Raw genomic sequence first — 12,196 nt, 5'->3', positions numbered from 1 at the left:
AAGCCTGTAAGTAGCAGCTTATACTTCAAAACGAGCCTTTATGTTAACATAACAGGAATTCATATGTAAAAGTTACTTTCCCTCAATGGAATATATACTAGTCAGTYCCAGTGACCGTTTCACTAACGGTTTTTGCCCATGTGCTTTCTGGGTAAAAATCAATCGAGAAACCCCCCCCCCCTCAACAATTTCCGGCAGCGCAGGTGATAAACGTGTAACACTTTTTTCTGTTACAAACTGACTCCGTCCCCCCACCAAAGAAGGGAAAAGTTATGTGGCTCTCACAGGAAAAAGTTTGGAGACCACTGTACTACAGCCTTGTCYCCTCTTCTAAGGCAAATTTCTCCTATAAGAGACAAATTATCTTATCTAATTATAATTAGACAAAAAAATTGTCCTTTTCATTTTAAAGAAAGAGAGAATATTACTAAATTGTTTTTTCTGGRCACTGCAACTTTCTTTGTATATTCAGCAACATTTCAGAAATCAGCGGCCAAAATTGGAATTGGTAGGTCAAGCATTCTAAAGACCTATAATCGGCGACTGGCCAGAAAATTGTAATTGAGGAACCCCTACTGAAAACCCTTGGTAACGTCAGCTATATGCAGACTCGTGTGTTTACTCACCATACTTGACTTGTGCGATGTCTCCAACCACAATCTCCGACACTTTGATCTGGATCACCTGCCCCAATCGGACGATGGTGAACTTTTGCTCCTGTTCGATGCGACTCTGCAGACCGCGGAACTGTTTCTCTTTGCTCCAGTCATTAAAAGCCGTCACCAGCACCACACATACCACCGACAGGAGAATGGCGGCGCCTTCGATCCATCCGGTCTCCGCTTCCCCCTCTTCTTCCACGCCACCAGCTGCTTTTCCACAGTCTGAAGAGAGATTTTAAAATAGTCTGACAATCTACGTTCTAATCCTTTTTGCCTATGTTGAACTGGAGACAAGTTTTTATTTACTATTACTAGATAATTCATATTAGATAATTGAGTTTATTACAAATAACACATAGTATTTTTTTTTAACAATAATATTTTCCAAAGAGATAGTAAAGGACATACATTTCAATAGACAGTCTGACTGAAAAAATATGTGGACTCTTTTTCTCAAATCTTGTATAATATTTTCTGTTAAACATTATTAATAAGTACAAAATGTTTATGACAAGATATGCATAGATTTAACTGGAGAATTGAGAGAAATTAGGAAAATTAGCTTGACTTATTAGAGCACAAAAGTTTACCATGAAACCATAAAAATATGCTGAAACAAAATAATGTATAAGTTAAATAAATAATGTTTCTAATTCTAAAATTTTGGTCCTAATTTGCTGAATTAATATGGCTGGCTGTTAAATTGAGCATTTATGTAATCACTGAGGTCAAAAACTGGAATAAAAAGCATTTRATAGCAAAACATTTGTAATGTTAAAATGGTTATGCTACCAGACATTTCTACCACAGTGTTCAAAATATCCAAATATCCTTGTATAGTGGAGAAAATACTCACTTTGTCTTTCTGCATCTGGTGGATTGTAGAACGAAAGGCCTAGAGAAATGACAGCTGCCACCTCCAAGATGATAAGCGTGACATCCTGCAGGGCCTCCCACACTAACTGTAAAAAGGTTTTAGGCTTTTTAGGAGGGATGACATTCAGTCCAAATTCTTCTTTCCTCTTGTTTATGTCCTCTGGTTTTCCTTCAAGACCTGCAGGGGTATTGAAAAARCATCACAACAGATTGAAAGGTAGGCTTATACTCGCTTTTCCACTGTGTTCTAAATTTATCCCAGACTAAGTAAATTAAAACATGCTAAAAACATACTGTTTTTAGCATGKTGGTCTAAATGTAGGAGTAAAGTAAGCCAGTCTGTTCTACATTTAAGATACACMAAAGTAACTAAAAGCTGGGGTTAGTTGGATTGTTTCAGTGTGGTTCAAACTCAATAAAGAAAGTCATGTAGTTTGTATTTGTCAGAGAATTTAATGTGGTGTAAAATTCACCWTATAGCCTCTGAAAGACAGGCCTAGCCTTTGGTCCAAATTTAGTGGTCTAACATTGAAAGTCACACTTTATAACGGTTTGATGTCATCAAACTTTACTTTTAATAACAACAACTAGCATCTTCAAGTAAACATCTGAGATGTAATACTACTGAAATGAATAAAAGCTATTTTCTCAGTATCGCTTTAAGCTAATTTTGTTGGCCTGTTGCTGAAAATGTACTAATAAAAACGATGATGTGCTACGCCAAAGACTTTTGAAGATACATGTTCTCTGGAGATGAGATTTCACTTAACTGAATGACTTTTCAATTACATGTTAGAAAACTTGAGATTTGCTGACTGTASACCTCAGTAACCAGGCTAAGTGCTGGCAACAGAAGCTAGCACTTTCCAGCTTTTCTTTGCACACTAAATTAAGGTAACACATCAACTAGCAACAGTTAAAACAGGATGATTATTAGTATTTATTACAAAGAATTCTGCGTAATGATTCCTGAGAAACAGTAATATCTCAATGCTTCCTCAATGCATGTGATGAAGCATTAATAAGAATAAAAATATATCCTTYACATAACCATTTCGAAACAATCTRCCCGTTTGGCATTAGTTATTAATGTTAAAATGACACGCAACCATCTGAACTCGATTTTCTTAGTTGGAAGCACCGTTTATCCTGCCTGGTGTTTGTGTCTCAGTGCTATTCTGGTGTTGTGTGTGAGAAAAGAGCAGACTTGTTTCCCCCCTGTGGAACAAAGCGACATGTTAAGACAAACTCAAACCCCTCTAGAGACGCTGCAACCGCTCTTCATCTGCTCTGACACACCCAGTGTGAGCCGGTTTATAGCCCAACACTTCTCTTTGTATTGTCTGTGCACACTCTGGACCTTCAGGTGAGAGGGATTATGCTGAAAGTTTTGTGTCCGTCCCGAGATGTCCCTGCAGTGACATGCAGAGAAGTAAAGCAGCAGTGTGGATCTTCCTGTGGTTTCAAGCTGCTGCTGACCTTTGCTTCTTTCTGTCAGCAGGAGTTTAATCGTTGCCAGTGTTTACCGATCGAGTGGAAGATGGACAAACTTTATGAATTAATAAGGAGGTAAAAATGTCAAAGGGCAAATACATTTAGCAAAAGTCCACCACACATATCGAAAATGACGTCTAAGGATCTGTGTGAGACATAAAAGCACAGACAGGATTCAATCAAATAGATTAAATCTATTAGTAAAGCTGAATGTGAGGTAGGACTGGCAACACCTGGGCGTCCTTGACGTATGTAATGCACCAGCTGGATGAAGTTTACCAGCTTGCAAGGTTTACCGTAATCAACCTCGCGAGGAGCAGGTTCACAAAATCTTTGTCTGCAATAAAATGTCTTAAACATTCCTCTTGCTCCAACTTTAATTGYTCAATATTTAAAAGTGAGGCCAAGACGGACTGAATGGCTACATTCACTTCCTCTGCTGCCACTGCCAAAACACAGGCCTATATATCCAGACTACAATTTTAAAACAGAAACTTGACGCCATCGTTTACAACTCTTCCTTCTGTTCGCTGTTTGGTATGATTGAAATTCCACTGGAGAAAGCCCAGACTGAGCAGTGAACGGAGATGCGATAACAATCCCAAACATATGGCTGCATGTTCTTTTATTGTTAAATTACATAAACCTTCGTCCATGACAGTTCCCCGTCCTAAATCCAACTGAAAGCCTGTGGGTTGAGCTGAAGAGCAGAGAGCATATGGGAAGACCCAGAACTCTTCATGTAGGAAGATTTTGTGGAAATTCCTCTCTGTATACTCCAACCTTGCCATACTGACTAAATGCTCTAAACTCCTCGCACAGATTTTGCTGTTGGAAAACTTTGTTTAGTCTCAATGGTTTTTAGTTCATGCAGATTCATGAGGAGTGTCAATAAATCACTAACTGATTTCAAAAAACAGAAATCACTGAGTGACAGTGACTGACAGAAAGAATGGTACTGTGAAATATTGGAGAAAATATAGGAGAAAAGGTGCAACTCCATTTTGCTCCTTCTTCGGAAAACTACGATCACCAAAGAAGCCTAAACATCAAAAGGGGAAATGCAGTACAGAGAACAAAATTTACCTCAACATGCACTTTGAAGAAATGTGAAAACATCATTTTAATTATGCAGTAAAATTCTGCATACTTTCTATAAACCTTTAGTAAGTCGCAAACTAAACATTAAAGTCACCACGCTAGCTGATAATGCTCAGTAACCAAGTGCTCTACATATTTTCAGCAATAAATTGATTGAACCAGCTGAGCACCTTTGGTTGTGGATGCTTTGGTTTTTAAGCCTGGTTTCTGTTACGGCCCCTGGCCTCTGGAGCAGTCTCTCTCTTTTTGTTAAGCATGTTCAGATGTGGGAGAGCACTTTGCTGATTGGCTGCTGGAGGCTGAAAAGCAACACCATTGGACCAGCAGATGGCAACCGAGCTAATCAGACACTGATGAGGCCCACCTGCATCCTATGAAAGGCCCTGCAGACATTCCTCCAGTGGGACAGTTKTTAGAAATTGACCTCTGCCTTGTTTGCTTGTTAGCTTTTTAATGACTGTTTTTGGGCAGCTTTGAAGTAATTTGTTCTGCTGACCCACTTTGTTCTGCTTAGCAGTTTGACTGTGCTCTTGATTGACTCCAATCAATCTAGATAGAAGCTTGTGCTTTGGAGGATCTGTGCTCCCTTAGTGTTTTTCTTTTGGGTTGTTTGAATTTAGTTTATATTGACTTGTTTGGTTATATTTGTTTTATTGCTGGAGCTGCACTTAACCCTCCTTAGTTTTGATAGCCCTTTTTATTTTTGAGTCTTAACTGGGTTAAGGTGTACTCTGTTTTGTTTGTGAAACCTTTTTTTTTTGTAATAAACCATTTCAACTTTCATCTTTCTTTCTCTGGACACATTTTTAAGTTACCATCCCTGGTCCCCTAGACCTTGGGGTTGTAGCAGTTTTAATCCCACCTACAGCAAGAGCTAGTACTCCATAGTGAAAGCAAAAACCAAACCTTAGAAGGAACATGTTGGAATTAGTTCCATTTGTTTGCTTGTTTTAGAGCTTCATGAATAATGAGCCGTTTTCTTTGGGGTTATTAAAATCTTTGCAAATCAGTGACAATGCYGCAAAGAGCCAAAGCTAGAAGGATAAAATAACACAAAAATGACCAAAGAACTAATGTTATGGCAAAACTAGTCTGATGCAAAGGAAGATAAATCCTCTTCTCCTCACTATCACCTCCCAGGCTGAATGTCTCTTCATTAAAAAGTCGTCTTTGGCTGAACAGTTTCCCAAATTATCCAGAAGCTGCCAGGGAGCAGACCAGGATCAACATGGCTGTGGGTCACCGTTGACTTTGGCCGTCACGTGCTTAGCAGTCCCTTAAGCCAAACTAAAGAACGGACTTAACCTAACATGTCCTCTGTTGGTTTAATGATGTTGATGCCAGGAGGGAGAGGTCGGTGAGTCACTGGACCAGTGGCCTACAGCAAAGTCACATACAGTCAATGACACTGTTGGACATAGAAAGCTATCATTATTTGCTCTGGGTTATTTGTTACAGGTTCAATTCATAGAATGGAATCCCAGCAGCAAAAAATATTAAGAAAAAARCTTGATAAAAAGGTTGATTAAATTGCAGACATCACCACTTTGAGTGGAAGTAGAAACTGTCAATTTTCAGTGTCAGTAGCTGACTTCAAGATGTGTAAGTATGACTCTTGTTCATATTTTTATGGAGCCACTCCAAATTCTTCATATAGTGCCTACAAGCATGATTTTTAAAATGTACTTAGTTCAAATTCTATCTAGGAGAATTGTAGGCATAAAAGTAATCTTCTGCCAATCTTTGTTCTAAACATGGAGTATCTACATACATGAAATGAACCAGACTCTTTTTGTTCTTATTACAAGATATTAAAATTTGACTGGTCCAAGTACGTTGTACTAAAATCCATTGACTTGCTCCCTTCCTTATAATCTCAGAGAAGACAAGTTTGAGAGTCATCAAAACCAGCCATCATTTCCCAACCGTCCAAACTGCTGGGCTTTCTCCCATTGACTTGGATTCCTCTGGTAGATATTTCTACTGGGCTAATCTTCGAACAGAAGGAGAAGTTGTGACCAATGATGTAGATATTCTGCACTGATTTAGAATTGTGACCTGCTTGTAGTTTTAGCAATGGCAGTGGGGGAAGTGAACGAAGCTGTTCAGTTTGTGTTCCAGTAGTTAGGTTCAGTTTTAGATTGTCAGCCCTGCAAATATAAACAAATCTCCTTGATGTTATGCTGCAGCTCTCTTTTGTAGGAATGCTTCAGATCTTGCTTCATGAAAACGGTTTGTGAAGAAAACAAAAAGGAGAAAAAGAAGCACATATTTACCTTCAACGGGTGATGTTCTGAGTTTGGTACACAGTCCGTTAACATCTCCGTAGCAGTTCTGAATCCTGGCGATCGCATCAGCTCCTCGAAGATCCATAAGTGATTGCAGCTCCTGCAGAGAGCAGCTGAACTCTGGCTCATGGTTGGCCTCGGCATAACGTCCTCGTTTGGACCCGCGGAAAGAGTTGCTGGCCATGTCTCCTTCGTCCAGAGCTTGGTCGGTATCTTATTGAAAAATGCAACTCAGCGGCAAGCCTGAGGTGCAGATCCAGCCTGACAGGGACTCAGTGACTGTTGGCGGGGGAGTGGGAGGAAATAGATCAGAGGTCAGAATGATCCCACATTTAGTTTTTCTTCATTGGCTTTCTGCAAAATTAGCACGAGAATTAATATTAATTCATTTTGTCCTGGATAGCCAAGAACAATCAGAGCCAGGAGGACTGTCTCTCCAGTGTCAATCAAGCTTAAGTACACGCTGCTCACACCCTTCACCCGTGCAGTGCCTGTCTTTCAAGCTCAAGATTTCCACTGTGCTGAAGCTGTACTAATGGAGAAACAACCTAATGTGACAAAGAAATTATAATTTTCTTAAATTCTCAGCAGGCTCTGCCGTAGCGCAGTAGTGAGCAAGGGCGAGGGACCTGTAAGCTGTCCTCRTTGAAATTTCCTACGCTTTTCTCAAAACTCCCTGCCTCGATTTGGTTTCACAAAAGTAGCACGGTTACCATGGCGATTTATCCTGTAGCTAGCCTGCTCCAGTCCAGGCTAACAGCCAGGATTAGTTGATCCTGGAGCCTTATCCGTTCTGTCAGCGCCCACGCCGATCAGAAACTGATGTATCTTGTCCGTGATTCCCTTGTCTTATCTGTCTGTGCTGTTATCAGCCTGCATTATATCACAGATTAATTTTGGTATTCAACCGAGCACCATTTATTTTAATATTGTGATAGTAGAAAATGCCATCAATTTGTAATTATCCACGTGGATCCTGTTACTGTGGATAGTGTTGCAGTACTCGTCGTCTCGGACATTTTGTCTCGTCTCGGTCTCCGACACAGAATGCTCGGGATTTTATTTCAAGACCACAACTGTAAAATTGATCACTAAATTACCAGTGTATTGTCCAGTTTATTTGTCAACATCCTTGTTTGCACTGGATGCAAAAAATACCGATTCAAATCCAAGCAATAATGCGACTTACTAATTACGTGTTTTCCTGCGCTGTCAGCCATCGCCTCCCCCTTTAGCTCCTTGTGTTGTCTAAGAGTGCACGCGGTACTCCTACACAGTGCGCAATGTCTGGGAGCGGGAGAAGATGTCTGTCTAACCGTTGGTAATAAATTTCCCTTCATAAATCATAAGAAAGCATAGGTCGACATGTGAATTCAGCCCTGTCAGAGACGGTGGCGGATATGTTCAACTTTTAGCGTCACTTTGAAAGGAAGCTTTCTTTCATAGGTAAACTATGTGGAAGTGGTTTTAGCAAAGCTAGCTGTACATGGACAAATATGCTGCATTTGCCTGCAATGAAAAAAAAAGCTCTGTCAGTTATTGCGCTTATTGTATGGACGTGCTGCACATGTGCGACGACGCTGCGACCAAAGTCTGCAATATTGTGATGAGACATTTAACGAACGAGCCGATTTTTCTGAACTACTGTTTACTATGAACGGTAGGACTGAAGTCTCCCTGAGAACCGTTCTTTGTTTTTGTAATGCTCTGCGCACGTTGCAGTTCTATTTTATTAAAAAATATATATTTAATCATCGAATAAATAAAATACAAGAACGTAAGATAACACACAACGCATGCTCATTGTTTGATTATTTTCGTCACCTGTCATCTGTGCGTTGCCTGGTTTTCTGCAGCGACTGACAGTGAGGACAGTCGCAGTGCTTTTCCTTTTGCTAGGTTATTTCTTGCTTGTTGTTCCTTGGTTAGTGTTCCTGGTTGAACATTGTTTACCGTTAGTGCATTGTCATGATTACTATGTTTAATGGTGTAGACAGTGGTGGTTTCTGACATTATGAGCAACCACCCAGAGCATTATCTTCATAGGGGCGACACATGAGACCTCTGCAGATTGTGGCACAAAGATGCAGAAAAAAGAAGTTTGAATTGATAATTATAATTTATTTCAGCTATAAGCATTTAATATGTAGGTGTTTTTATTAGAATGTTTATCTTTCAGATCAATTTGAGAAGCAATTTTGATCATATTTCACATTTTATTGTGTCATGTAGCACGGGGCGCTGGTCTTGGTCTTGACTCAGTCTGCACTTCCCTTGGTCTCGACTTGGTTTAGGGTTAGGTGGTCTTGACTACGACACTCCTGTTCATTGAGTTTTTTGAATCTCGTTGTTGTCAAAGTTTAACAGAAAACCAAGGGGATTAGAGAAAATGGCTGATAAAGAAGCAAGAAGTGTTATCAAGTCAGGCCATAGAAGTTGCAGCATACGCCCCCGAATAAAGGATGACACTTTACTGATGTATATTTTTTTAGTTTTAATGGCAATAAATCTTAACTTAAAATAATGTTTTCAACATAAAATAACTTTAGTTTTTACATCCAATTAAGCAAATGCATAGTTTAAGTTACACAATATTTAAAACATATATATCTAAAATTTACATCATAAACGTACCTTATGCCTCTATCAAAGGGGGTGCTGATAAGATACATTTTATAAGCCCCTCTGTGTAAATGCAGCTTAACAGCAGTCAAAAGAGAAGATCATCAGAAGATCAACAGTTAAACAGGAGACTGTCCCTTCAAAACAAAAGCAATATAGCTCAAATAGGAAATTAGCCCTAGTTAAAATTCAGTGCCATAGGCGGGGACAGTCATTTGTACATCACCTTATCATGATAGCATAATATGAGACAGATAATCTGTGAAAAGACCTACCTCCTCCACCTCCTGCCTGAGATACTACTGTCATCTGAAGTAATGCAACCCCACCAAAAACAACCAGTCACAGCGAGGGGGAGTGTCTTAGTGCTGTCAGTCAAACTAGTGTACGTGCTGCTGAATGTGACAGTTTCAACAAACAAACAAAAAATTATTTTGAAAAGCTACATACTGTAACTTTATTGCTTGTATTTTCACTGAATGATGCTTTTAATTAAGTTAAAGCTTTTATCAACTAAAGACTGAAAAAGCATGTACACCACTGATAATAAATCAACCTTCAGCTGCTTAGCATTCAGACAATTACAGTTCTAACAGCTTCTCAAGATTTTTTTTTTCTAAGCCCAGATTCTTTGTTGTTTCTGATATTCTAATCAGCTCCCAAAGGATGGGGGAAGAAGGAAAAAGGGAAGTGAAGCCAGTTCCTAATCTATCTAACATTATCCATGATGTTGAATCTCACAGTGGTCAGAGATCAGACTAAACTCAGTGATGCAAAACAGGAATCTGGGGGGAGAAGGCTTCAGTCTCTCGTCTAGAGGTCACTCACTGACAGTGTCCTCTGGTATCAAAGCATCGTCTCTCAAGGCTGGGAGGTGTTTGCACATGTTCCCTCAGCCAGCTTGGGCTGATACGGCACGGGAGAAATCTCCTTCACGTTATAATATAAACAGGCTTTTTCTCTCCTGGACGGCAGGAATAAACCAAATGGGGTAAGTTTTCAACCAGTTCCGGGGAGCCATTGATCAGATGACACTATATGTCTACGAGACCATGGTGGCGACGGTGCCAGGAGTTTGCCCGCAATTGGCCGGTTGCTGGTTCAATTCCCAGCTTAATTAGCCTTTTCTCAGATTTAAATTGTCTCTAAGCAATAAAAACCTTCACACTGAATCCAACYTGATTCACCWTTTTTAACRATCGCAAAAAACGGTGGTGGTCAGAGGGTCTGGTCTGTCCTTGCTTCTGTCAGATTGTCACTAGCAGTGTGTGAGTGTGAACATGAATGGATGAATGACTGCAGTGTGAAGCAYTTTGGGGTCCTCTGGACTTTGGGTTCCAGTCCTACACCATACTAAGGCATTTCCCAAAGGCATTTGTGTTCAATTCAGTTCCAATTCAATTAAAAAATACTTTATTAATCCCAAAGGGAATTTACATGTTGATGTAACTCATTAATTTAGATTCTTCAAAGAGTTATTTAAAATGGTGATGGCTGTTGGCAGGAAAGATCTTCTGCAGCAGTCTGTACTGCACTGAATCTGAAGAAGCCTCTGACTGAAGATGCTCTGCCTTCCCAAAACTCTCKTGAAGAGAGTTCCACAGTCGTCCCCAGAACAGAACCAGCCTTCTTTATCTTTATCCAACAAAACTGATGTGTCGTTGGATCAATACAACATTATGGAATGAGGATTTGGAAGTATCTTTCAGAGCAAAATAATATCACTCAATAAATTCCACCCTCTGTCTTATTTATGAAAAGCTTTACCTTTTCAAAAAAGTAATAATTCCTCATTCTAGACCCTGGGCGTTTCCAGCTAATGCCATGGGTGTGCAGCTCCGGCCATCCAGGGCTGTTGTCCTGCCAGCTATAAATACACTGTGCTTTGTAAAAAACAAATGMCACTTCAAATTCAACCATCATTACTCTTTTGTAAATAAAACGCTCTTAAATCTACTATATGTTAATCTGTGGAGGTACAGATTTTAACTTTGTGTGTCTGACTGAGCGTCTTTATGTTTGTTTCCCTCAGGTGGTGACCTCGGTGCCTTCAACTGTAAGCTGCTGTGTCAATCAGTCAGCTTAATCTGAACGAGGCAGAGGCAGCCTGTTCAAAGCTGAAGGAGAGAGGAAAAACTGAGCCACAGTGAGCACAAGTCATGGCTGTCAAATTAGTGGAGGAAACTAATGGTCACCATCCATGGCTTTATCAAACAACAATTCCAAAACAAAACGTGTCAGGATTCCTAAATTGTCTCACTTCAGGAACTGCAATTTGTTTTTTTACTACATTGTCTTCTAATCAGTTAAAGTACATAAAATCACATTAATGTGTTTCTGTTGAGGATCTACAAACAACTATGTCTGTTGAAAGCAACAAAAAAGCAATGTCTTCTTTACAAGCCTGAGAAAAAGAAAGGATTTACTCACACAAACTTCCCCCATCGCCTCCTGTTAGCAGCAGCAGCAGGTATTAGTGGCAGTCCGATTACTCTGAGCAGCGTGAAAATCACATATCCATAACCAGCCCATAACCCATCAGTCTGCAGACCACAGCTTCACTCATCAAACTGAAGAGAAATTCATTCCGACCTTCAGCACAAGAAGTGCTCCATCGCAGGAAAACAGGAGGAAAAAGAAAAGAGCTCACAAAACAGAACAGAGCTGGCTAAATGATTATCTGTGGAAAGCCTTGCCTAATCTAATTAGACAATCTGAGGCTTCAGAGAGCTCCAGAGAGGCTGTGGCTGCTCCTGCAGCTCCTCCTGCTGAGGGGGACGCACAGGTGTCTGCGCACACAGCATGTAAACCTGTTGCAGYTTCCACATCAGAGATGCATGTACTCACATCAGCATCAATACGTCTGCTGCAAGCAGTGGAAGTTTCCTACAGCTGGGATGAGCATGGAAAACACCAGAGCATTTTCAGAGAAAATTTTAAGAATTCAAGTGGAAAGCAGGCAGTAGACAGAGCAACRTATAACTGATGCTCCAAACTCATAGAAACACTCTGACCTGGCAGCAGTRGTGGAGAAAGTACTCAAWAAATGTACTTAAGTAAAAGTACAAATACACAGACAAAAATGTACTCAAGTAAAAGTAAAACTACCACATTAGCATTTGTACTTAAGTAAAAGTAAAAAAGCACTGGCTT

At 40.0% G+C, this 12,196-nt stretch overlaps 1 protein-coding gene across 1 annotated transcript in view; it reads right to left on the bottom strand.

Annotated features, from left to right (window-relative positions):
• LOC103465674 (plasma membrane calcium-transporting ATPase 1-like) overlaps positions 1–11,746 on the bottom strand; it is a 38,492-nt gene extending 26,746 nt beyond the window's left edge. Inside the window, exons 1-4 of the mRNA XM_017305140.1 lie at positions 11,474–11,746; positions 6,410–6,700; positions 1,519–1,716; positions 627–884 (exon numbers count right to left, since the gene is read on the bottom strand). Of these exons, the coding sequence (XP_017160629.1) occupies positions 627–884; positions 1,519–1,716; positions 6,410–6,605 (652 nt within the window). The 5' untranslated portion in view covers positions 6,606–6,700; positions 11,474–11,746. The remainder of the gene's footprint in view (positions 1–626; positions 885–1,518; positions 1,717–6,409; positions 6,701–11,473) is intronic.
• Positions 11,747–12,196: the final 450 nt, after the last annotated feature.

Source organism: Poecilia reticulata, linkage group LG6, assembly GCF_000633615.1.
Source record: "Poecilia reticulata strain Guanapo linkage group LG6, Guppy_female_1.0+MT, whole genome shotgun sequence".
NCBI classification, from domain to species: Eukaryota; Metazoa; Chordata; class Actinopteri; order Cyprinodontiformes; family Poeciliidae; genus Poecilia; species Poecilia reticulata.
The sequence above is the reverse complement of the archived record's forward strand: the minus strand, read 5'-3'. Positions and strand labels throughout refer to the sequence as shown.